The sequence below is a fragment of the Lutjanus erythropterus genome, chromosome 4 (assembly GCF_056507025.1).
Source record: "Lutjanus erythropterus isolate fLutEry1 chromosome 4, fLutEry1.hap2, whole genome shotgun sequence".
NCBI classification, from domain to species: Eukaryota; Metazoa; Chordata; class Actinopteri; order Lutjaniformes; family Lutjanidae; genus Lutjanus; species Lutjanus erythropterus.
This window is the reverse complement of record NC_139320.1, coordinates 47,176,158-47,203,901: the sequence shown is the minus strand read 5'-3', so window position 1 is coordinate 47,203,901 and position 27,744 is coordinate 47,176,158. Positions and strand designations below refer to the sequence as shown.

The following is a 27,744-nucleotide window of genomic DNA, read 5'->3' as shown; positions in this document are numbered from 1 at the left end:
GAGTATAGCCACACACTCAGACTCGCAGTGGCAAGAGAAGGTTGATCAGTCGCCGTCGTCTTCATTTTGTGTGAAAGGAAGCGGCTGGGCTCGCCCAGACTTATTTTTCAGCTGTCAAGCACTTCATCCAAAATCCAAGCACTTTTCAAACTTTGAAAACACCACGTTAAAATTCAATTATTTTTCTGGATTTACAGCACCTGTGGGAAGCCTGTGTTGAGGAATTGACTTACCTATAGTGGAAAGGTCACCCTTTGAATGCTACCTCGATCAACACTCTCCTTTAGCTGACTAGTTAGCTAGTGTTTTGCTCTGTAGCAAAGCACTAGCTCACTTTTAGCTACATCAATTGTTAGCTAGCTAATTACATCTCACAGATAATGTTAGCAAACGCTAGCTAGCTTGTCACTTTTACAGGTCTGTCAGCAACATCTTTTAACCATCTTCAAAATTTGGTTTTCTTTTTGACATAGATTAGCCTAGCATATAGCATATTAATGTACAGAAAACTGGAAAGGGAGCACAGGTAGAAAAGGGGTGGCACCCTGTGATGAGGAAGTGACCTGTAGTTGAAAGAAGTGAAGGTTTGAAAGATTCTGAATGCCATCTTTAAAGACACATTTCCCACACAAAGTGTATATCCCAAGTTTGTCCATCCACATTCATTTATTATACTTTTTTTTTAATTCCATCACATAATAGAACACATTTAACAGATGTTTAGCAATTTTATAAAACAACAGAAGACAAAAATCAGAACCTCGGCTTATCAAACGGTTGAGCTGCCCTTAGAAGTGTTTCTCTTCTGAACACTTTCAACACAATAGTTATTACTTTGCATCATTTTCATTTGTTTAATTTATTGTCTTAATGCACAAGAATGATTAAAAAATATCCAGAGACTCAAAGAATGTTTAAAAAAAAACATTTCAAGGTTCTGCAGATCTTGGTGACACCTCACAGTTTACATGATGAAACAGTAAAACTCACAAAGTGCTTTCAGCCCCCCAGCTCATTAAAATATAACCACATTACACAGACGTTCCTCTAAAAGCTGAGCGGGTGGCAATCACACTTGACTTCCTCTATTCTGGGCAACGCAGAAGAGAACATTCAATAATACACACACAGTAAACTGTCTTTAATGTGTACAATAACACTGGACGAGTGCAATAAACTCATTTGACATTTAGCTCAAATTCATCTCAAATTTTTACTGGATTGTTTTTTTACTCTAGGCACTAGAACGTCAACACTTTTGCTCCCCAATAAATATCCTCTCAAAGTTTCAGATATCCCAAATGATGATGCAGTTGTGGTAGCAAACAGTGTAAAATGTGAGGCAGATTTATATGTGTTAATAAAACTGTGACAGGATCCTTCAGTTTTAACACCTGGCAGTGAAGAGATTTGTATCAGTCTGTAGAAAAATATATAGCCACCCAGCTTGAGAGTTTAGTGTCAACTGTTGAACATAACAACTGCGTGCGAGCTTGTGGCCTGTCATGATTTCTTTTCTACCCTTGTGTTTTATGGCTCCCATCAAGTGTGTGAGACCACTTAAAAGCACTCTATGACCTCAGCTCTTCGCTGCACTTTTCTGGTTTTGTCCGTCTTAACATTTTGCAGCCGAGTGTCACACAAGCAGAGAACAACCGGAGTCCCAAATCCAAACACTATCCGAAGGCATCAGTCCATTACCTTCCATTAAGCTTGCTCATCGTGTATAGGACCGCTGCCAGTTGTAAATGGCATGGATATTATGGGAACATGCTGGCATCCGTTTACATGTGCTGACGCTGCGGTGGCGGAAAACCCTTCCGCCCGCGCCTCCCCCCAGCCCCCTCCTCCTCGTGGCGAGCTGCTTCGCTCTCTCTTCTGCGGCAAAGAAGTCCGTGGTCGCCCTGAAGAATTCCAGCAGAGCTTTGTGGCTCCAGTTGGTCCCGTGGCTCCCCGCCCCGCCGTTGGGCGCAGCCCCAGAGCCGGCCGTGCCCAACGCACCGGCGGCGCTCCCCTCAGCCTGGGTGGAGAAGCCACAGTGACCTCCACGGTCAGTCAGGAGGAGAAAAAAATGTGGGTTTGTCTCAAAGAGTTCCAAGGGCACTGTGGATTGGGTGTCACCGCGGACAGGGTCATCCTGAGCGCACATGCTCAGAACAGGAATAGCCACCTCGTCCACGTCTCTCAAGGGTTCATTGCGTTCCCAGTAGGCATCCCAGGCACCTGAAGTGTTGCTGCCGCCGCCGGGCCCCGTCTGTGTTGCTGGTGGAGAGCCCACATGTCCGGTCTGACAGAACAAGGACTCTTCCAGGCTGCGCAGGGAACAACTAGAGAACAGGGCGTCTGTTTGTATGGTTTCACCAAGCACCGTCTTGTACCTGCATATCATCCACACACACACACGCAGAAAAAAGAACACAGACACAAAAATAAACAGAGACAACGAGAGGAAACCAGTAAATCAATTTTGAAGACCTGCATGAGTCTCGTATTGCCGTTGCGGCATTGATTCGAGAAACTTTACCTGGGTCACGATGTCTCTCAGAATCAATAACTTGACACTGAGCAGACCATCTGTTGCTACAGTAACTTGATTGCTTCCTTAATTGTCTGCTTTTCCAGTAAATGGTTAGTGAGTGCTTGCATCTGTTTCTCTGACAGTCCTCCTTTAACCATGTCTCCCTTTGGCTTTCTGGAAATTCTTTATTGTCTTTGTTTCAGAGCTGTGTGATATATTCCCCACAGTCAAGTGAAGGAACAGAAGGAGCTGTTTTTCTCTCTATGTCTTCCAAAACTCATTATGCTCACTTAAACTAATGCACCGTGTTTCTGAAGTGTGGCAGCTGTATGCCCTGCACATCTACTGCATACCTTTTGAAAAATAATGTCTTTCCAGGTTACAAATAAACCTTTTTCACAGCAGCCTTATTTACATGATACAGTCGGGTAAACAGCGGTGTTACCAAAGATACTAATTGCGGTTCCATTCCATTCAGGTCGAACAGAGTCAGGGTTCTGCCATTGTGCATGTTGTCCATAGATTTATAATAGAAGTAGACGGGGCCGCTCAGCCTTTTCGCCATTTTTTCCCAGTGGCCACTTGCAGTATTGCAGCGAAAAATTACCCACCAGCCTGAAAAGCATTTTCCCCCATCGGTCACAATTATAAAAACTACTGACACAACACTACAAAATGCAAACAAGGTCAGTTAGGGCTCTATTTATTGTGAATTTTGAATTAGTATTACCTAGCGGTAACACCTGTGTTTACCCTACTGTACTGAATAATAAATGAAAATGTCATCGACGAAGACTCTTCTTACTGAACGTTTAAGTCAACTGTTGGGGTGCTGCCCTACTCCACAGTACTGAAAGAAGAGAAGCAGCTGTGTAAGTCTTTCTGTCTTCCAAAACTCATAATTCTCATTTAATCTAATTCGCCATGTTTCAAAAGGTTATGATTTGTATGCACTGCTTATATGGATTCAGAAATCTACTGCAGAGCGCTTAAAATATTGTCTTTGCAGATTTGCATGTTGTCTTTTCCTAAGTCCCATCTGTTTTGAAACCTTGGTCAGCTCTCTCTGTTAGCTAGCTAGTTAGCTAGTGTTTGTCTCTATATCAAAACACTAGCTCAGTAGCTACCTAATCTACATCCATTGTTACCTAGCTACTGATAGCTAGTGTCAGCAAAATGCCACCTAACTAGCTAGCTCTACATCAATCATTAGCTATCTCAGTTTTTTCTAACATTAGCTAACTTTTACAGGTCTTTCAGAAACATCTTTCAACCACTGTCAAAATTTGGTTTTCTTTTCAACATAGATTAGTCTAGTATACAGCATAACTAAGTACAGGAAACAGGTTTCACCAGAATTTCAGAGCCTAAAAGTCATGTTCATCTGATCTTTCTTTTTACTGGTTTTCACGCATCCCTAAACATTTAACTTATACCAGCATGTTTCCTGTCCTCCATACCTGCTGAGACATATCTTCTGGTGGAGCACCAGCGCCCATTGCAGTGGCCAGCACAGCCCGTTCTCAAACCAGCTCTGACAGCGGAACACGGGCGACAGGCAGACGGCCGCCGTCACATAGCTGGATGATCCACACTCCCCCAGGTAGGACAGAAGAAGGCCCGACCCGGTGCTCTCGCTCACTGCGTACAGTCTCCCTGCAGGCTGTCGGTAGCGAATGTACCGCACAGCTTCGCGCAGATCTGAGGGGTCGCCGAACTGCTGCAGCTTGACGGTGGTGAGCGGGGTGCCGTTGTGGCTGCGGCGGTTGAAAACTGCTGGAAGGTAGCCATGGGACAGCGCTGTTTCACATAACTGTAGAGAGAGAGGAGGCAGAAAACAAAATAATTTAAGGATGTCCATGTGTCTTCAAAAACATGATAAAAGTGTTCTGGATTAGGAGCAAGGAGAATTCTGTACTTAGTATATTAGTACTATTGAATTAAATACAGACTTTGCACTCCTAAGATGTGAAAGATATTAAAAAACAGGCTTGGGTTGTAACAGATTATATGTAACAAGATTACATAATTCGGACACAAAAAAGTAACTATTATGTGCCAATTAGATACATTTAGCAAAAATAAACATGGCTGAACAATTAATAAACCAACAACAAACATAAAGCATTTTATTAGGCTAAGCAATTTCATTGTATTTGGTATTGAGGTAATCCAGAAGTAACAGAGAATAATCAGGTTATATTACTTTAATATTTTGATACTTAGATTACTGACTACAGGTTTTAACAGGCAATCAGTATATATTATATATCATATATTATTATGTTGGAATATAGAGAGAACATGAAATGGTTAATGGTTGATATACAGTACAATGTATTTTACACAGCAGTGCCTGCTTAAATAAATCCTCTTTTATTGTCCGTCTGAACAGGCCACATGGTGGAACTAGTGTCGCCGGGTCTATTGCTTGTAATTGCACAGAATTACACAACCCTTCCTTGTAGGAATGAGCTTTCATTTTGTTCCATTAAATGTCTATGCAGTCGTAACACCTTTAAGTGCACGGTGCTACTTTTTGTTGTATGGAAAAAGAAATAACCAGTTGCTGGGGGGAAGTGAGAGCGCAGTAAAACCACAGGGTTAAGTGTTGGTGCATTTTGTACACTGCAATACTGCAGATTAGGTTAAACCGTCACCACTCAGTTGAAAAAGAGCACAGCGAGACTTTAGTCATTTCACTGACTGTTTTCTCTGACAGTTTCACCAACTTCTGATTTCAAACCATTGAGGAACCAACTCTTGTGAAACTGACTACATTAGGCTACTTAGTAACACAGTTTTGCACAGATGCATCCTGAGGTGCTGCCTTCACAGTGTAGCCCAAATAACTGAACATCTGTGGCAAAACACGGCCAAAGAAGCCTTCTCTTGGTGACTGTTAATGTCAACTTAAAAATTGTTTGCTTGCTCATATTTCACAGAGATCAAACTATTTTCCATCATAAATGAGCAATGAGACAAAATCTGGAAGTGCACAGCAGTTTTTTCTTGGAATGAATTGTAGTCACGATGATTAATTATGAGTTTATTTCAGCTTCACTCCACATCAGATCTAACAGCTGATCCAACAGTCCATGTCAGGATATTCAGAAACATATTACGAGGGAAACTAATCAGGTAAACTACTGACATATGAAGTTCATCTCTGGCTACTCAAGTCAGTTTTGGTCAATTTTAATTAAATAGTGTTGAGAAGTTATGTTGGGTTACTCTTTGAGCCGTTGTGAAAAGTTGTGATAACGTCACGGTGTTAGCTTGGAGGCAAAACAAAGGAAAAACTGCAGGCAAACACAGATCACCTCAGAGCAGTGGGCCACGTAACCAAGAAAATGTCATCTTGCTGTGTTCTTGATGCCAGAATCTAAGTAGTACTGGATCAGAACTGAAGTTTTATCTCATACCAGCTGCCACTGTCAGTCAAAAAACAAAGACAACTGTGGTTATACATGATAAAATGAAAGCTGGGAGATGCATGTGAGCTGCAACAAAATAAACAAAGCTTAAACTAAAACTATTTCTTTCCATAAATTAATGCTATTGGTCACCCTTTATGTCTTTCTGGGGCTTTTACAAATATTTAACTGTCGAAAAGTATTAAAAAAGCTATTAACTTTGAGCAGCATTCAGTTTAAAAAGTTTTCAATTCAATTCACTTTTTTTTCTTTTCCTGAAAAGCAACAGTTTTGGACAAACATGGTTTCTGCCAGACAGCGACATTATGAAACTGGAAAATACAACTGATGAGCTTCTGAATTCAAGTTTCTGTCCTTCACTGAGCTAAGACAAGGGTTAATTGCCTCATTATCTTTGTCAAACACTTTATTTAAAGGGACAGTTCACCCCAAACTCCAAAATGCATATTTTCCCCCTGGCCAGAGAGCTATTTATCAATCTAGATTTTTTTGTTGTGAGTTGCAGACTTTGGTGATGTTGGCCTTTCTTTCTATTAGCTAAGAAAGTAGTTCCAGTAAATTCTACTGCAGAAAGAAAGTAGTTCCTACATGAAAGTGCTCACAACAAGGCCTGTGGATTATCTTGAGTAATCAGGTCATGGTTTTTGGAAAGAGACACTAGTGATGGATTTTTCAAATGTATTTTTTTTGTTGCTTTGAGCACCACAAGCCAAGTGACATTTAGTCCCATTATACTGGAGAGAAGGCAGCCATCTCTATGGCAGATATCTCCAAACCTCTGCAACTCACATCAAAACAATCTACATGGCTAAATGGCACCACAGGCCAGAGGCAAAATATGTATTTTTGATTTGGGGGGTGAACTGTCCCTTTAAACTCACTTAAAAGTCTTTCCACTGTTACAACAATCACCAGCGCTTTTGGTTTGGTTTGGGCAAAATAAGACAGGTTCTACAGGCTCAGTGGGTTTATACTGTGTCACTGTCACTTGTATAAACCATTAAATTAGCTAAATAAAATGACGTAAATGACACGAAAAACTAATGGCCCAACCCTATGGCAGTTGTAAAAAGATGGCTAAAAACAATTTACATGGCTAAAAAAAAGCAACACTTGAGTGGGTCACTGTACATATTGAGAATAACTTTAACTATTTTCTTCAGCCATGGTCAAGAAACAAGCCAACAAAATCTGCTAACCACTGTTAGCTAATGTGCATAGGTTATTGTTTTGCCTTCAGTAAGCTCCGTCCCAAAAAACATCATGTTTACCAAAAGAAAAGGGGTCTTTAGAGAAGGTCTGGACTGTATTCTTTAAAATATTATTTACAGACACCCAATTGTTCCCACCAAGAGCAAACACCAAAGAAAGAGTGGGGAGGAGAAACTTTGTTCTACAGCTTGTCATGAGTCATGATGGCGTTACTTGGTTTTCAAGTGGAGGATGTTCAGCCATCTGAGGCAGTTCTCAGAGACTATGCACTGTGTTGAAGGCCAACATTATGAACAATCTCATCAGCTGCGGTCATATCCATGAGGCCCACAGCGAGCTGTTTAACTCAGACAGCCTTGACTGACAATACGCAGCTCTCCTTTAACTGGGCTGGGAACAAAACTGGCAGCAGAAAGCAGGCAGGGCATGAAACCTGTGATGTCATGTCTCTGGCAGGAAGTCTTCCTTTTTGGTCAGTTGCACCCATGAAGAAAAATATCACTCCTCATTGTTGCTTCTGAAATGAGCAATTATTTTTATTATTATTATTATTAAGTCATATTTTGAGATCTTTGGGCTATAGTTACTGATGCTGAATGAATGAAAGGAGAAAATTCTATACAATTGACTGAGAAGTAACGTCTTTCTCATGTTTCTTTAACAGAAATGTATAATTTTTACTCAGAGACAGAGTACAGACTGAGTAAAAAGTGCAGAAAAATATTTTTATGATACTTACAACAAGCCAATTTCATAAAGCAGCAAGCATTGAAAAAGTGTTTTTCAAATCTGTAAAATGCTCTTCAGCTCGCCCCAAATCAATTTCATCTTTCAGGCACAAATATTTATCGCTATTTTCTCTTGCTTTTTAAGGCCTTTCAAGGATCTGGCTCTCCAAATCTAATGGCTCTGCTGGTGTTTCTCTGTTCTTTTTCTCGGCGTGTTTACAGTAAACTGTTTGCTGGCTTTGTGCCTGCCATGGTGTTAAGGACAGAAAGCAGAGGCTATAACTTCTTCTTGCAGCCTTGGCTGCAGATTGGCTTATGGCAAACATCGCTTCTTTCGGTTAATCATAGAGAAGTGTTGCTAATATAATAAACACAGATTCTTGTATGACATATTTATTTCTAACATAATGAAAAAGTTGAGCAGAAAACAAAAATACTCAGGCGTCATCATCAGACCTTGGGGAGAAGAGGCCTGAGCGTAGAACTACATGAACTGAGGAAAAAAAATAATGCTTTGAGTCAGAGCACAGCAGAAATGTTAATTAAATATTTAAATTACATTAAAAAGCTCTCCATGCAGAGGAAGGAATCAAAATGAGAGATTGTTCCAGTCAAGGCTCTGAATATTAATTTGAAGGAGAAATCTGTAATATTAATTATAATAAATCTAACGTAACAGCAATGCTTGAAATTTCTATTCTGGCCCTTAACTTGTGTTTTTGTTTTCCTGCTTTGTGCTAATTAGAGTTCAAGGTAATGACAAATGTTCGTCGAATGAGTAATTGCCTCGTTATGGGTCGTAAAAAATCATTAATGATCTTTTAGAAGGAGTACATGTTTATAATGGTGAAATTGAGCAATTTATGAAAGGAGCAATATGTTGCAATTGCACATCCAAAAATTAGTACTGCAGTCCAAATAGCAAGTTGGTGTATTAAAGGAACAGTTCCCCCATGATCAAAAATACATATTTCTCTCCTGGCGTGTAGTTATTAGGGGTGGGAATCTTTGGGCACCTGCCGATTCGATTACGATTACGATTCAGGGGCTACGATTCGATTATAAAACGATTATTGATGCATCTTTATGTATATTGATGCACTTTTTCACAAACACATTTCTTTTTGTCTCACTGAATAAGCATTCGTCACTTGCAATTTTTAAAAACAGCGCATTTGTAATAAGAATTCATTTCGATTATATTTTATTAAACTATTGGAAATATGTGCAAACTGGAAAGTACCAACAGCAGCCACTAGTAGCCGCAGCAACAGCAGCCTGCCGTCTCCCCGACTCCTCCGTCGGGTGGAATCGAGTTACGGCTTCTCATGTTAGTTGTGTTGCCAAAGTATTTTATTTTAGCTCGACACAGCTTACATATAACGTGGCTCTTGTCCAGTTCGCTTCCGCCGTCGACGTTGTAGAAGCCGAAGTGTTTCCACGCGGCTGCTTTTAAATTAGAAGGAGCTGTTCGGACCTCATGGCGAGGTGGCTGCCGGTCGGCCATGTTTGTTTTCCGCTGTGCGCGTGTCGCTCCAGGTGCGCGTCCCAAAGTGTCCCGGCGATGACGCGTACCGCGCTTCTTAGTTCCACATTATTTAGAAGCTTCTGTATCACTTTAATTAACAGATTTAAATAATCGAAATTTGGACGTTTGTGAATCGATTCAGATTCGTCCACGTCCGAATCGCGATGCATCTAAGAATCGGAAATTTCCCCCACCCCTAGTAGTTATATTTATCCATCTATTTTTTCTGGTCTGAGTTGCAGAGTTTTGGAGATATCAGCTGAAAGAGATGTCTGCCTTTTCTCCAATATAATGGGACAAAATTCTAGATCCTGCTGCAGGCCAAGTAAGAAACATGTATTTTGATTTTGGAGTGAACTGTCCCTTCAAATAGGTTGAAATCCTATTTAATATATGATCTATGGTTTAAGCAATTTGCCCCTCCCCCCGACTCGAGGAAGCTCAGGCAGGCTGCAGGAATACTGCAGGAGTGCAAGACGAGTGCAACATTAGATAGAGTTTGAGTTCAGTGACTGCCTGTCTCACTGCCTGCCAAATTCCATTGACATTACCTGTTATAAACTCCTTCTAAATGATTATTCATGATTTCTTACAACTCAGAAACTCATTTGGTGAACATCTGGCATTAATTTCAGGTCAAAGGACAAACAAAAACAAAAAGTTATTCCAGCCTGGAAAAGCAAACGCTATGCTGCGGCTGTAGCGTTGTTGTCAAAGTAGTGAGCATTTCCACTCGTCGTGTTCCTTTAATTTCTGATGTTGCCACGGTTGTTTCATGATTTCCTACAGTAAATATATTACAGATTTCTCCTTTAATAGAGTCTAGCAGGCAGTAAGGGAGGCAGCCACTGAACTCCAACTCCAGAGTGTGTATTTTCACTGGGCTTTTGTTTTCAGGATAAGAGGCTGAACTTTACATTGACAGATTGACAGTTGACCAACTAAAGGTGGCCATTGTTATTGTCAAAACTTAATTACAGTGTTGCATTCATCTCACACTCCTGCAGTGTTCCTGTAGCCTGCCTGAGCTTCCTCGAGTCTGGGGAGGAGGGGGTGGGGAGAAACAAACCGCTTCAACCATAGATTGTATATTAAATAGGATTTCGACTTATTTAATATACCATCTACAACCTGCTATCTGGACTGCAGTACTCATTTATGGATACACAACTGTTACATATTGTTCCTTTAAGAATACATTACCCATATCCATTACAGTGTCTGGAAACAAAAGGAGAAGATTCGTCTTCCCTCTAAATATGCAGTGTCACTCTGCTTCTTCTCAACACAGGAGTGTTGTCATGCAAAAGTGTGTGGTCAGAAACAGTGGCGGGGCTGTTGTATACATGAAGTGTCAGCTTGGAAATGAGTTACATGCTGCATTAAATCTGCAGCGAGGAAGAGCTGCAGAATCACTGCATTAAATATTTACCAGCTGAGAAAGACTGCAGAAGCATTTTCGCCACTTTCCGGCCGTCTATATGAAAAGAGGATTTACTCTGCCAGATACATGACTATGCAGTGTCGGAGCAGAGCTAATACACCGGAACATCATTCATTCACTCATTCATTAGCCTCTCCCTCGACTTCTTCCTCGATACAGTTTTGAATTATTGCGATTGAAGAGGAGGTCATATGAGGAGGGGGAGAGAGCAGTTTCTAATGAATATGAATCACTTGAGTTTAATTCCCAGAGACACTGGGATACGTGATTAGATATTTTGCCATTTAAACTCCAAATGAGTCTCGGGGCTGAGTGATGAATGTTGCAGCTCAGATTAAATTAGACCTGAGTGTGAAGTGATTTCGTCCTGCTTATTCCTGCCTGCTCAGGTATTAATACAGCGACACAGTGTAAACTAACCTCAGACACTGTGGTAATGCACTGTGTCAGTCACCCACTATAACAGACACAATGAGTGATGAGTAATAACTGCTCGGCATTAGATACTACACACACCTTGAAGATGAAAAATAAAGGTACAATTCACCTCCAAATCAAGAATACCTCTTATAATGTTGTGCTGGTCTTGCAATCCTACAGTATTTCTGCAGAATGCCTGAGCTTCCTCGAGTCTGTGGAGGAGGGAGCGGAGGGAAACAACTCTCTTCAACCAAAGATCGTATATTAAATAGGATTTCAACAATATTTAAGGGGACAGTTCAAACTAAAACAGAAATATATATTTCTCCCCTGGCCTGTAGTGTTATTTATCCATCTAGATTGTTTTGGTGTGAGTTGAGTTTTGGAGATATCAGCTGTAAAATAAACTCTGCCTTCTCTGCAGTATAAGGGGACTAAATGGCACTCAGTGTGTGGTGCTCAAAGTGCCAGAAAATACATTTGAAAAAAATCAAGACCAGTGTTTCTTTCCAAAAATGATGACCCACTTACTTAAGATAATCAACAGGCCTTGTTGTGAGCAGATTTGTGTAGGAACTACTTTCTTTCTGCAGTAGAATCTACCAGAACTACTATATTTTCTATAGTTCCTACATGAAATTGCTCACAACAAAGTCTGTGTATTATCTTGAGTATCTGGGCGATGATTTTTGGTTTTGAAAAAAAAAAAAATCTTTCTTGATTGAAATCTTTTTTGATTATGAGGTGAACTGTCTCAGGGAGAGTTCACTCACCAAAACCTACTTCTTGTTCAGAAGTGAAGCAATAACTCACAGCCAAGGAATATTTTTTTTGTAACAATATGATGTATTATTAACCTTTTCCACTCCAGCCCTACCTACTGCACATTTATTTGAATCATTTTCAGGTCAGTATACGGCACATATACCCCTTTTCCACCAAACTAGTTCTAGTTCTTGAACTGGTTCCATTCACGATTCTTGGAACCAGACCATGTTTCCACCAGTTTTGAGCAGGACCATGGTAATCAAGGATGTGCACATTTCACAATGACTTCTAGAATATTTTGGTTCTCACTTCAGCTCAGTTATAGCTGGGAACCAAAAGTAGGTGCAAAAACCAGTTCCAGTTGGTGGAAAAGGGCCTGTAGTATAGGTCTACATCATCTGAATGCTGGGAAGCTGAAGATTAGAGATACATCTCAATATTGTGTCAAGTTATAAAAGTGTAATAAATATTGTCTCTTGGAGTGTCGTATAAAGGTTAGAACATTATGACTGAAGTATGGCCATTCCCGTGCTCTATTAAGTCTCATAAGTTGTTGCAGCAATTTTTGGGTTGATGGAATTTATTACACAGACTTAGTGAAAAATCGAACAATTTTTTGAGCACTTGAGAATTTACAAAAAGGTCTAAAATATCTTCAAAATACCACATTAAGACACAAAGACCTTGTAGATCACCACAGAAAAGCGACTGGATGGTTTTTTTTTCGTTTTTTTTCTGAGGACTGCTCAGACACCCCTTTATTTTCATTATACCTCGTAAAGCCACACATCCTTGGAATACTCCACGTCTCTATTTTGTGGTTGTGAAGTTTTATGAGGCTGTGATTATCCCACTGGTCGCAGTAGGTCATTTTATACAGTGAGGTCATATTGAAAAAAATAGTCTCACTACAGTAAAATGGCTACTATGGGCACAAACCTCATCAGACATATAACTGGGCTCACTGACTCCACAAGACTCATCTTTCCATCTCAATTTATGATGTTCCAATGCTGTTTATACCCATTTTTCCCCACAACTGCATGAGAATAGCATAACGTGGGCCTGTCTATAGCAGGAAGACTTGAGGTGATCTTGAGATTAGATGTCATGGAACTCCTTTCAAAAATTGCCACACTAGTGGAGTCTCCAGTCTCCAGTCTCTGGAGCGTTATTTAGCCAACTCGAGCAACAACCTAGCATGACATAGTTGGTACCATTGGATTCTTTAGGTCTGGTTTCATATGATACTAGTATCTATATTCTGGCTTTAAAATTGAGCTCACTAAAGCCTCTGAAAGTAATGGGGGAATGTGGACACCCCAGCAGAGACTAATATCACCAGTTTAGAAGGAACATTTGTCCTGACTGTGACTATTTATTCAGTTTTATATTGATTACAAATAAATTTAGCAACTTGCTGGATCATATTTATCCAAGTTCCTAGCAATACTTTTTCTGAAGTGTTCTACCAATGATATGAGTTTGTTCCATTTTAGAGATTTCAACATCATTACAGAAACAGTAAAAACCAAACAGCAGCTCCTCCAGCAGTTTTCTGCCAGAGCTGATAAACTGTCAGCTCAGTGACAAATTCCTTCAGCAGGGACTCCAGACACCGGACTACATGCCAGCTCTCATACACACACAAAAAAGGCAGCATTTATTCTCCTCACCCTCTGTGCTGGAACAATGACAGAGGCATAAATATCCCCAAAATTCAACAATATTCCCCTCGGAACGTATTGAATAATATGATCTCCCTCTGTGAGGCCACCTCTTGCGTTAAAACAAACTCCAGCGGCTTCATCAGGACATTTGGCCACAAATCAAGTTAAATTAAGGATGTTATTCAATTAAAAGCTTTTTAGAGGCAACAAAGCATCTCACTACAATGCTCTGCCCTCTGTTCAGGTCAATAGTTTGCTTAAATACTCTCCAACAGGCCTGTGATACATGGCCAGGGATTGGATTTGCTTCTGTGAGGCAGATATATGCAGGATTACAGCCAACATTTCAGGAATACAGGGAGAATGAGCTTTTTTGTGAAATTTTTGTTTGTTTAAATGCATCCTGTAACACATATACAATATATACTATAGAGATGGGACTAATCTGATCCATCTATTGATATAAGGCATTCATCGAGTATCAGACTCGCAACACTGATCCACAATCAAATTTAAATTCCACTACATATCACCTCTGTGACACGTTTCTATTTGTAAACACAACCCTATGCAGTACAAATCATAAGCTACATACCACTTTTCACTTCTTTGCATTTGCATATAATATTAGGGAAACACACAAAAACAACGATGTTCAAAACAAACAAACACATGACAAAGAGTAACATTTTAATTTTGGGACATAAAATTGTAACTTTAAACTCTCAGCATTGCATCATGGGAAATTATGTGAACGTAGGCTGTCTCCCTGCCTATGAACTGCACCTGTGAACGTCACAAGGCAGAATCCTACAACACCCCACAACGAAGGACGGCTTTACACAAGTCACATTACACAAACTACACAAGCTTTCCAGACACTTTCACTTTCACTTTCAGCTGCATGTAATCTTACTACTACTAATACTACTACGACTGATAAATAATCATAAACATCAAGAACAAAAGAGTGCTGGTATCAATATAGTATCCATATTGGTGAATTCAGATATTGGATCAGTACATCTGGAGTATACCACTGTATAAACTCACCCAACGTTAGATGTCGACCACTTCTAAGAATTTCACTGCTCTGCTGATGAATTATGCAAGAACATTGCTGATATTTCAAGCAGATGACAAAAATCTAAATTAAAAGTTACTATATTTGTTCTGTAATAAATGCCATGACTGCCATCTTTATAGTTAATTGGTTGGCAGTTTTCCGACCAACTAATTGTATGAACCCTTAATTATAGCTACCCCAAAAGAGGGCAGAGGCTATAACTTCTTTAATCTCTTTCATTACAGAATTCTTTTTTCTCCTTCCATTTAACATGGCAGCACTGCTGGAGAGGAGAAGTGAATTAAAAATCATGATATATAGTGTGATGTGAAGCTTTACAAAGGCAGACAAAATGTTCGACTACAGTTACAACACAGCAGATTCCTCGGGCTCAATTTTTAAGTGATGAGCATCACAGGTATACATTCAAAGGGGGGAGCAGGTATCAATTATTGAATGTAACGCCACAGTGAAAATATCATGAACTGGAATTCCTGCTGTTGTTCAAGACAACTCCTGTTCCACAAACCTGCATAAAGGTGGATTTTTTCCATAGGATTTGTTAAATTGATATTATTGTTACACAATACTACTTGCAAGTACTGCACATGTAGATTCAGTGGCTGGTATAGCTCTTTCAAATTACACTACTTTTCTCTGACTTTCTGTGGCAAAACATGCATCATCTATGACAGAAATACACTTGTAGTCACTGGAAATGGAAGCATGGCGTTTGGATTTAGAGCAATGGACCAAAAGGAGGTCAACAATGCAGTCAGCATATTTCAAATATGCTGTCAGATCCGCTGGATGCACCGCTGCAGACCACCCCTGGAGGAGTGGCCGGCAGTGGGCATAAGAGCCATGCTACAGATGGGGTTTATGGCTGCTCCTGGAATGAAAGGGATGAAATGAGCCAAGAAACAGGAAATCAGACTGTTGTGCCACATCAGAGCCCCAACAGGCTGTCACACTTGATGGGTGGATCACGCTCTGAGCTGACAGGATGATGGGAGGACTGTGTTTTTACATCTGTCATAGTCCGTGCCTAAACACAGCCACAGCTGATGGACAATACTTCACATATGTCGAACTTTTAATATTAAGATGTCGACCATATTATCACCACTATCTCATTGCTGCTGTTTACATTCAGTCTAAGACAAATTCAGAAAAAGCACTGGAGAATTTTTTGTTTCAGATGTGTAGAAAGAAGTTGTACCACCCTGTGTTGTACACTTCTAAATTATAAATTTTATTCTAAATGAGTATCTACCACTGGACTGGTTGGTAAAAATTCTGATACCTTGAGGCATAAATAGAAATGTGGCCAAATCCTGATGTGCAGTTTGCATATTTCACATAGAGTAAAGCACTAATATTTGAAAAAAAAGAAGGAAAAATTTTATTCTCTATTTTCTTGTGTCCAATCCACACACTCACACCATTTTTTCATCAGTGATAACAGCTTCAAAACTTAAGTTAAAGCTCTGTACATGTAACCAAGAGCCTGTAACCAAGAACCACCGCCAGGAAATAAGTCACTGTCTGCACACTGGTGTGTTAACATCAAACTGAAATTAACACAGAGGTGAGAAGACAGAAAACACAGATGTAAAGCCCCATTTACTCTTTGCACACTTACTGCTATTGGCTCCCTGTGAAAACGTGATTGTATGTTTTTAATAAGAGCATGCTAAGCAGCTATATAAACATAGATACCCGTACATTTATGCCCTATGTCTGTATTGGGTCTAGAATTTTGTGGTCCTGGCAATTTTTCTGTGATTGAGAAATTTCCAAGACCAGGACTGATGAGGTATTAATGCTACTATTACCTCTATCAATGATCTAATCATGACTGTTAATGGTAAAACTTTCCTACTTCTGCTGAGTGCTAAACTATTATCCTATCCCACAAGGATTTGGAAAATTCCAAGGCTGAAAGTGAAAGGAATGGTCTGAAAAAGAATTATTTAGGTGTTGAAGGGTAAATTACACATAATGGCCAGATTATATCATACATCATATCTATAAGGAATGAAAAAATACTGTGATATGAGAAATGGTGCCAAAAGCACACTGAATAAAGCAACTGTGACTGTAACTAGGTCATGAAATTACGTGAAAAATCCTCACAAATCTATCTGCTCTGTCAGGAAAGTGTGACGCGTGTAAATCATATGAGGCAAGACGGCTGCAGCAGCTGGATTTCTGCTTCCAGGAACATTTATGGTCTTTCAGCACGGCGCTCTAAACAGTGATCACTGCAGGCCACTGATTGTGGGGCTCATTCCTGCATGTCTTTACACACCTTCCTGATGAATTGGCCTCTTTATGTGACCTTGTTTTGTTGAGGATAAAGATTTGGCTGAGATCAGGAGGTATAATTACTTTATGGAGGGGTAGCTGTCTATGTAGACCTGCTCTGACTTGAGAGTTTAGATAAATACAGTTACAGCTTGAAGGAATAATTTCACATTTTGAGAAATTTGTATTGTGACATATGAAGCTACTGCAGCAGTCAGTTAGCTTAGCTTAGCATAAAAAACAACATGACAATTTTATGGGATGTTATGTCCCTAAGAATTGAAGGCTAGCAGTTTTCCCTTGTTTTCAGTCTTTATGCTAAGCTAAGCTAACCAGCTGCTGGAGGTAGCTTAATATTTACCACGCAGATATAAAAGAGCAGTCTCAGTCTTCTCACCTGACTCTTAGTAAGAAAGCAAATAAGTGTGCATCCCTAAGCCACTACTTTAAAGGGAAAGTTCACCCCAAAATCAAAATTAGATCTTTTTATCTGTTTATATTGTTTTGGTGTGAGTTGCTATTTACTGTTGCTGTTATTTCTACTGAACTGTACCTGCCAGCCATATCACTGTATGCAGAAGGAAGCATGCATCTGCTCCAGCTGACTTTTTAATGTTTCCATCTGACGCGTTTTAAAACAAGAACCTGGTGAAAGTTTAAATGTAAAGTTGCCTAGCTGTGCACACAATATAACATTAATGCTAACAGACTGAGGCTAAAGCTAGCTTACATCTCAGCAAACATTGGTGGGATGCTGAAATACGGCAGGTATAGCTACATGACATATGACAGAAAATACAATCGTTAACGTGGAAAAAGGAAGTGCGGGGACTTGATTATTACAGTGGAGTTTGAGATGTGTCGTTGAGCCAGACCAGACGGACCACGGTGGTGGAAGGCAATCAGGATAAGACTAACTTGTCTTAGACAGGAGACAACAAGCCAGAGAGAGATGCATTGTTGTCAACTTACTGCATCTGCATCAGCCCACATCCTCCTCCTCAAACCTCCACAAAACAAATGCAGATGCAGTGATATCTAACGAGATGAGCTGGAGGTAAAGTTACTGCAGCTAGTAAACAAGTGTTAGTTAGCCAGACAGGTTAATGTTTGCAGTTCATGTTAGAGCAGATGAAGACAGAGTTTAATCCATTCACCACACATGCGCTCTTGTGTTTCACATCTTTGAGAGGCTACAGAAAAGACGTCACCGTCCAGACTCATGAAACGCCGAGTATCGCTCTTCTCAGAGCCTTCAACATGGAGAGAAGTGGAAAACTTGACAGCTTCAGTTGCAGATGTTAAACTATGATTGGACAGTTGCTGTTTGGAAGGTGGGGCTAAATTGAACGAATGAATTAATGAACATAAGTAGATTTTGTATGTTTTACGATGAACACATTTCAAACACTGACCATTATAAACATCTACTGTTTCTACAAGATAATCAGACATTCTTATGACTCACAGACAGCTGCTCATTCAGTCAATATTCAGCAGTAACTTGAACTCTAATTAATATGAAACAGGCAAAAAAAAAAATCCACTTCCTATATATTTGTATGAAATTTAAAAAAATGTATCTACTTGTGCCCTGATTCCCTGAGATTATAAATATTGTTCTACTTCTTCTTGCAGATTTAAAAATATATTTGTCTATTTTTCCATATTTCAATTGTATTAAAAATATGTTTATACTTTTCTCATGTTTGCATGGCATTAAAAAAATGTTCCTCCCTTTTTCAGAGGTCTGTGATGTTTAAAAATATGTTTTATGATGTTTAAAAATATTTTTCTGGTTGTCAAGGATCCATGAGATTTTTTCTACACTATTTTTCCTCATGTTTTTCTATTTCACGCTTTTATTTATGTCAGTGTATGTATTTGCTGTTGATCACAGATGAACAGCTGTTTTTGAGGATGGAATGTGTTTTCTAATGAGATAAATACACGCAGCCTGTGAGACCGATCACCTGACAGCTCAGCTCAGCTGCCTTTATTTGCCTGTAATCTTCTTTGTCTCTTTGTTTTACCTGATGAAGGTCTTAGGACTGAAACGTTGTTTCCTAATAAAGTATACTGCATGTAAAGCCCCTCCTGGATTTCCCTCCTACACACCCGTCTGCAAGAAACTGAAGGTGTGCATGAGCTTTCATTTTATTCTTTCATTTTGAAAATTGCAGTAGGCTGTATTGCAGTGTCAATAAAATTTACAGTAATTGTTCAGCTCTTATATGAATCATCGCAGACTGCATAAAACAAAGGAGCAACTGAAGGTAAAAATATGAATGATTTAAGAGGAGGTGGTTCATTCAGAAATTCATGAGTTCCTGAAATGTGCCGTGTGCACTTCAAAAAGAGTCTACAGTCCCTTCTCTGTTTCTGCTCTGTGTCATAGATATATAGACTCATATGTGTGTGTGTGTGTGTGTGTGTGTGTGTGTGTGTGCCCACGCAAACGTAAGCTTTTTTTTTTTTTTTTATCTGTCTTTCACACACACAAACACACACTGGGTTATACTCAGTGAATCTCAGCAGTGACAGCACCGATCTTAATTGGTGTATATCCCTTGTGGTGCCTCAGCCTCCAGTCCTCCCAAGCGTAACCAGCTGACAGCATCACAAATACTCTCCTCTCTGATGATGCATGAGGCCACGATCTGTCTGAATGTGACAATTACTTTTCATCTCCCCGTCATTTTCCTTTTTCCTGTCGTGAAGCTTTAAGTCACCATGTATTTCGAATGTTTTAACTCCGTTTTCCTTCTATTTTTGTCCCGACCATCATTTTCTTCTCCTTCTCTTTGTGTTTTTTAGATCACCAGAAGAAGTTTTTCATTCTGGATTGATGTCAAACACGTTTGGTTTTGTTTGACTTTTTGCCGACTTGTTATTCCTGACGTGGGGCTGACAGTAAGCCAGCGACGGATTTGCACACGAGGGGCTAATGGCATGAAATGAAACGAGCCAGCGCCGTGCCAGGTGCCCACGGCGGTGTGGGAGCCAACAGGCATTCATGTGCGGCGGCCCTGCTCTTCCCCAGGCCCCTCAAGTCAAGCGATGCTTTGTAATCCCTCACTCAATTACCTCAGTCAGTGTATTGAAAGAGCAGTTGAAAGACTGGTGCTGCCTCCGCATCTGCTCTTTTTATCCCGCCCCGCTTTTTTTTTTCGCTTCAAACTGAGCTCGCCGTGGCCTAAGCCTTTACCCGAGCCGCCATTGTTGGTTTGCACTGGCATCTTCCCACGTCTCTTTTAAACGAGTGAACGTCTGACTTTTGACTGGTTGGCTGTGTTGTTTGTACATGCATTAAATGTATGTATCTCGCATTCGCTCTGTTGTTAACTCTGAACAGGCTCACTATAACTGAAACAATTAGTTGATTATTTGATTAATCAATTGAAAGAAAATTACCTGCCAACTGTTTTAATAATTAATTAACTGCTTCAATCATTTTCAAGCACAAAATGTCAGAACATTTGCTGGTTCATTTGCGGGGACAACAGACGGTAGAAAAGAAACAATTAGCTTGCTGTTTCTTAATAATTAAATACACAACCTGGCCAAACAAAGTCACACACTCTAATACTTCGTCGGACTGCCTTTAGCTTTGATTATGGCACGCAGTTGTCATGGCATCGTTTCAATAAGCTTATGCAGTGTCACATTTTTTCTGTCCAGAGCTGCATTAATTTTGCCCCCATGGGCTTGTACAGTAGGCACTAGGCATGATGGGAGCATCACTTTATCCGCCTCTCCTCTTACCCTGATTCCCCCATCACTCTGGACTCATCAGACCACATGACCTTTTTCCATTGATCCAATCTTTATGCTCCCTAGCAAACTGAAGCCTTTTTTCCAATTAGCCTCACTGATAAGTGGTTTTCTTAAGACTCCACAGCTGTTTAGTCTCAATCCCTTGAGTTCTCTTCACACTGTGTGCTCTATTAAACAAAGCTGTGAGTTCTACTGTTGATTTCTTTATGATTTGATTTCACCAAATGTTGAAGTGAACTCCGATCACAATCACTCAAGTTTTTTTTCTGACCACATTTCTTCCTGGAAGATGATGCTTCACCACTGTCCCTCCAGGTTTTAATGTGTTGAACAGCTTTTAACCTAGTTTTAGTAGTTTCATCAATCTCCTGAGTTGTTTTCTTTGCTTGATGCAGGCCAGTAATTTGACCCTTCTGAAACACAGTAACATCTTTTCCACGACCACAGGATGTCTTCTGACATGGTTGTTTAAGAAATGAGAAGCTCCTCACTGCATCAGTTACAGTTAAATAACTAACTTGTTGCCAGCTGAAACATATTAATCACTGCAGTAATTATCCAATGAAAGGATCTTAACTATTAGCTTAATTAAATCCAGGTGGTGTTATGGATTCGTTATGGAATCATGAAAATATTGCCACGTTACCTTATTTTGAGATGATGTCTTTCCACTATAAAAGCAGTTTATCAGCCACATGATACATCTGCAAATCATCTCCGTTCAGCCAGATGATGTGTTGGTATGCATGGAAACAAGTGTCATCACGTCCTTTAGCAATAATCTATGGAATATGGACGCTTATTTCCTGTGTATTCATTAATCCAGGGGACATAAGTATTTAAAACCAGCAAGACTTGTCTAAGATGTCTAACTGCATAATAGACACAAAGCACTGTAAGCTAGACACTGTTACACTGTTACACTACAATGACTTCTATCAGCTTTTAATGATTTGTTCTTTCACACAAATACCATCATATACTTCATACCCTGGTGAAATGTCAGGAAAGTATGCAGGTATGAAAGCACAGACACCTATTGAAGAAAAAATCTTTGAACTTATTCTGTGACTATCATATTCCTGCTTTTACCTTAAAAGGAAAGAGACATAAAAATGCTCTTTAATGAATGAGTAATTAGAGAACATTAAACATTGATTAAAGAAATTACTGCAAGAACAAATCATGTTTGAGCAAATATATTTACTTCACTAGTGCACTTCATCTATCAAATTCAGTCTTGAGGACTACATTAATCAGAGTATTGATCAATCTGTGTGCTGAACTTAAACACTGGAGCAGAGGTGTTAACTATATTTGTCCAGTCACTGTGGGAGGCAGCCTTAGAATAAAAAACACATATATTCATTATTTTAATTAGCCTACTATTGTTTCAATTCTGACTTTCTTAGAAGATGTATGATATTTTTATTAACCTGTGTGGTTGTGACTCCTAAAAACACGTGAAATCCACAATTTTAACTACATATTGAAGTAGAAAATTCTCCCAGGTTTCTGTCAAGGAGGCACTTCACTGAGGATCTGAACTGCAGAATTCAGTCCTGACTGGCAGGAAATACAAAATACTTAAACCAGTTTTGATGCTGCTATGCAGTTGCGCTGTTGTTGTGCATGTGAAAGGGTTACAGGTGGTAACAGCAATAAGGCTTTAACACTAAAAGTCACACAGTTCTGGGTGCAGCAAAACAAACTATTGTTGATTTGAGAAAGAATTCACACAGCGACTGGCCTTCTTCCATCATTCTGTGATCAACTGTGATCTGATTTGATTTGACACAAACCACATTTAAGGCAGGACAATAAAGACTGAACTGAACTTAAAGGGACAGATCACCCAAAAATGAAAATTCAGCCATTCCTCATGATGAGTGAAGGTCGGCTTTAGTTTTTAAGTCCATAAAACACTGCTGGAGTTGCAGAATCTCCCAAACGATATATGTGAATGGTGACTGATATTCTAATGTAAAGAAACAACCAAAAGCAAAACATAAAACGCCTCCATACAGCTCGTCTGGTGTAATCCAAGTCTGGTAAAACCCCAACATGCCAAGCTCACCTGACAGATATCATTTACACCATGTTTTTAGCCTGAATCCTCAATGTCGATCCTTAGCTTGGAGCCACGTTCACGTGCACATGCACTTATCTTTTACATTTGAACATTCATTTCAATTGTCTGGGAGATTCTGCAACACATTTTTTTCCTGTGACACACCAGCTGTATTTTGAGGAGTAAAAAACTAAACCAGACCTTCAATTGGAATGAAGGTGAGTAGATAATGACTGAATTGTCATTTTGGGGTGAACTATCCCTTTAAGGCTGTAACGAGAACCTTGATATTTTTAATAGTTTCAGTACTTTAGATGCTACAATCAATGTATATTATGTTCTTTCAAACGTGGTATTGAAAAAGTATTGAAATATTGATACTTTTGACAACCTAAGTAGGCTGAGCTGATCATTTTTATTGCATGACTTGTACTTATAGTGGAGTTTTCACTGTGTACTATTAGTATTTTACTTAAGATGTGGCTATTAAAGTACTCTAATTTTTATAAGTTGGTTATTTTACTGCAGCTTACCTTCAACACATTTCTGGTGATCTTGCCAAAAGAGTTGGGGATGATGAGCAGGACGGGGCTGGTGGAGTGACTGGACGTCCTGCGTCTCTTCTGGTAGGACGGCACTGCCCAGTCCAGGGCCACCAGCCCGTCGTCGCTCAGCTGTAGGTTGTCCCGCACGAACTGGACCGGGCTGTCGTAGGGCCAGCACGCCTCGTACGCGCTCTGCAGGAAAGCGCTGGCCCGCCACGTCCATCCGACACACGGCGAGTAATCGCTGAAGGTCCTGCAGTGCTTCAGGAGGTAGTTGGCCAGCGCGGACGGTTTGCAGATCAGCGCCACGGTGCGTGGCTTCCCGCCGGCCGCCTGGGCACCACCGTCGCACCTCCCGGTCCTGTCCTTCGCCGCCTGCTGTGAAATCCCCAGCCCTTGAAGCACAGCATCCGGCTGGCTCTCGGTGCCAAAGTATTTGGAGCCTGGCCAGATTAAGACCACCAGGATCACAATGCACAGCAGAGCCACGAGCCATTCCAGCATTGGCACGGCTGAGGGGAGCGAAATGAGCGCGACAAGAACGCTTTCCACACCTTATTCTGGAGCTTAACTTGATAATTTTATACATTTACAGAATAGAAAATACTCCACTGGAACATGCTCGGTCTCACAGTGCGTCGATCTTTGGTCCTGAACTGATGCTCAGCTCGTCAGTGAAGTTTGGTGCTTCTCTCCGGTGCCAAAGCGCACCAGTCCCTCCTCCTCCAGTCGCTGTCGGCGTCTGTCTCAGTCTCTATTGTTCCAGCTCATTCTAAACCCGACTTCATGTTTCAGTTCCTGTAGACACATGTAAATAAAAGATGAGACTCCGGCCGTGGTTCATGCATTCAGCGCAGAATGGTACAGACACAGACTCCGTGCAGGTCAGGACTGCGCTCAGCCGGTGCTTCTCCTCAACAGCTGGGAGCGCAGGAAATATGTGAGAGCAAAGCGCCGCTGATGCTGGAAACGCCCCCACCATCATGTCCAACCCCCCTCACAGAGGGCAGGTACCCTCCTGTGCGCCTGAAAACCTCTGGTGTTATTGCCTTTCCCTCAGATTTATAATTCCAGCGCGAGTAAGTACAATTTGAGCGTTTTTACACGCAGAATGTCTCTGCGTTTCTGTCTCAGTTCAATTCAGTTCAATTCAAGAGAGCTTTATTGCCGCCGAAAACCAAAGCCAGTGTGAAATTAAAAAAAAAAACACAAAAATGTACATAAACTAAAGAAATATGGTGTTGTTCTTAGATAATTAGATAGACAGATATGCATTATGTACAAATGAGGACGTAAATGCAATTTAGAAAAACGAAAACAGAAATAAGTCACAGGTGAGGCAGACTGGCATGAACATCTTTACATCTTTTATTAATTCACTTAAGATCTCTAACAGGGAAATTATTTGATTCAATGTTTACACCCAAGAAAAAATAAATTACAAAATAAAATTACCAGGTTATGGTATTAGAGGACTGTAGCCATGTGGCCCAGTATGACAATAGTATCATAAATATCTTTAATAATTTTAATAAATTCTTGTAATATAAGTGCTGAGGGCTAAAAATAAAGATTTTAAAAAGTAGATTTTCAGTTACAAAATATCATTTTGATCCTAAGACTTTCACTGAGTAAAATCATTTTTGAAATGTTGTATCTGTAAATAAAGTTTAAAGGATTTCTGTCTTACGCACCTGTCTACAAACAACTGGAGGCTTCAGTTACACACAAAATATAAATGCAAATAGGTGGAAACTGTATACACACTTTGAAGACTGTACTTTATTTTACATTACACCAATAAGACTTGACAAGCTACTTCTTATAGCGTTATTATATTTTCTTAATATTTCTTCTTCTTCTTCTTCTTCTTCTTCTTCTTGTTATTATTATTATTATTATTATTGTTATTATTATTATTATTATTATTATTATTATTATTATTTTGTCTTTTCTAGATTCGGACTATACACAAGATCCACTGATCTTCAGTGCCCATCTGCAGCTTATTTATTTACATTGTGCATATCTTGTGCATCCTGTGCACTTGTCGCATACATTTTGTGTTTTTTGTCTTTGTATTTACTGCATGTGATTAATTAAGTAATCTATCATTCTATCTGTAAAATAAACTGTGACCTTTTTTTAAATGAACGTATTTACAGATATTATTATTTGTCTCTGGACTGTCTTAATGTGTAATTTCAACCATATATACAGCTGGCACATGGTGAAGTGAGCCAACATTCCTCAGGGGACCAGGATGCAACATATAGTGCATATAAAGTGCAGTCATGCACTAGTGTGCAGCCATGTAAGATGTTTGGTTGATCCCACTGTGTTCACTGGGTCTCAGTCACACACTGGGCCTTAAGATGTACCACACACAGCATACGACTGTGCAAAAAACTACTGGATTGTGAAAAAAAAAAGTTCAAACTGTGGAAAGTTTTGGAGAAAAAATAGTTCTCCCGTGTTTGCTCTTAGTGTCACACATACACACCAGAGGTAGACCTGTCATTAGAAGTGTAGTGTGCACCGTGTGTCATTATCTGATCTGTGAATTCCTTGGAATGAATTTGGCAACATGTGCACATTGTGATCTGGTCAGAGAGAGGACAAAACTTAATGAGGCTTGAGACGTGGATACAGTAACACACCGTGAGGGGCTTTAGATGTAAAGTATGTAACCTGTTCAGCAGGTTTCTGTTATGTAACGAAACAGCTGCAGGTTCTGCTCAGTTTTGTAACTGTAAGTTGGGTGAAGGAGTGAAAGTAGGCCAGAGTTGTTTGGACGTGCTGGTTGTGATGACGGTGAAGCCTGCAGACATCCAGTTTGGTTCAGGCTCATTACATTTATGCAGGGCTGAGTCATAACAGATTACATGTAAACGGCATCACATAAAAAATAGTAACTATGATCAGCCCAGATTACATTTTAGAATTGTGTAATTTACATTACAGTTACAATGTCAAGGATTACCTGATATCAGTTACGATTCTCCAGATCCATGACTCAGTTTGATTTTTGATTTTAAGATCACGATTCAATTCAATTTTTCAGATATTTTTTCACACTGATGGCTGTGCCTTTGTCACACTAATAACACCCCTAATAACCAATGCTCTGTTACCTCATGAAAGGTGTGTCTAATATGCAGAGTTTCTTAGAGAGGAAAATGATTATTTGTGGAATTTAATTTTTTTTTTTTGCCTGTTGTTTTTTCAGTGCTACCACAATACCAAACAAGCTGGGACATTGTGCGTAACATACCTCAAAACAGAATGCAATGATTTGCAAAGCCATTTCAACCTATATTCAATTGAATAAGCACAAAGACTTAGATATTTAATATTCAAACCGATAAACACTCACTCTGAATTTGATGCCTGCAACATGTTCCAAACAAAGTTGGGACAGGAGCATGTTTACCACTGTGTTACATCACCTTTTCTTTTAGCAACAGTAAGTAAACATTTGAAAACTGAGGACACTTACTGTTGAAGCTTTGAAAGTGAAATTCTTTCTCATTCTTGCCTGATATATAACTTCAGGTGCTCAACAGCCTCTGTTGTTGTATTTTGCGTTTCATAATTAACCACACATTTTCAGTGGGAGACAGGTCTGGACTCTCTTTCTCTCTCTCTGGACTCTTTTACTATGAAGCCACGCTGTTCTAACACATGAAAAACATATCTTGGCACAGTCTTGTAGAAATAAGGGACGTCCCAGAAAAAGATATCATCTGGATGGGGGCATTTGTTGCTCCAAAAGCTGTAGGCACCTCTCAACATCAGTGAGGCCTTCGCAAATGTGCATGCTACCCATGCTCTTTGGTTTGGACAACACAACGTCCCTAAAAGTCATCCATACTTGTGAATAAAGTTCTGAGAACGTCTAATCATGACACTGTCACCTGTTACCAGTTTACCTGTGGAATGTTCCAAACGATTTTTTTAGGATTCCACCACTTTCCCAGTCTTTTGTAACTTCTGTCCTAACTTTTTTTGGAACAAACATCAAATTCAGAATGAGTATATAGTATTTACAACAGTTTGAACATTAATATATTTGGATATGGGTTGACATTTTTTTTCAAATCACTGCATTCCGTTTTTATTTTGGAACAGAGGCTGGTAAATGGTGCAATATGCAATATGATGTTATTTTGCAGTATCCTGCTCTTTTGCTTTGTCTGCACTTTGTAAACTCAGTTTTTAGAGGTGCTATATAAATAAAGTTTCAGTAT

At 39.8% G+C, this 27,744-nt stretch overlaps 1 protein-coding gene across 1 annotated transcript; it reads right to left on the bottom strand.

The window, feature by feature from the left end:
* Positions 1 to 1,283: 1,283 nt before the first annotated feature.
* abhd15a (abhydrolase domain containing 15a) lies at positions 1,284 to 24,435 on the bottom strand. Its single transcript, XM_084718158.1, has 3 exons — positions 23,483 to 24,435; positions 3,979 to 4,331; positions 1,284 to 2,378 (listed from the first exon to the last, which is right to left on the bottom strand). The coding sequence occupies exons 1-3, from the start codon at positions 23,996 to 23,998 to the stop codon at positions 1,718 to 1,720; spliced, it is 1,530 nt and encodes a 509-aa protein (XP_084574284.1). The 5' UTR covers positions 23,999 to 24,435; the 3' UTR covers positions 1,284 to 1,717.
* Between the last annotated feature and the right edge of the window lie 3,309 nt (positions 24,436 to 27,744).

What these genes read in the sequence shown, in the direction of transcription:
- abhd15a (XM_084718158.1), bottom strand. Translation starts at nt 23,998, where the DNA reads ATGCTGGAATGGCTCGTGGCTCTGCTGTGCATTGTGATCCTGGTGGTC. An exon ending in TCACCAGAAATGTGTTGAAG is followed by an intron (nt 4,332 to 23,482) that starts GTAAGCTGCAGT and finishes CTCTCTCTACAG; the next exon opens with TTATGTGAAACAGCGCTGTC. An exon ending in CAGAAGATATGTCTCAGCAG is followed by an intron (nt 2,379 to 3,978) that starts GTATGGAGGACA and finishes GATGATATGCAG; the next exon opens with GTACAAGACGGTGCTTGGTG.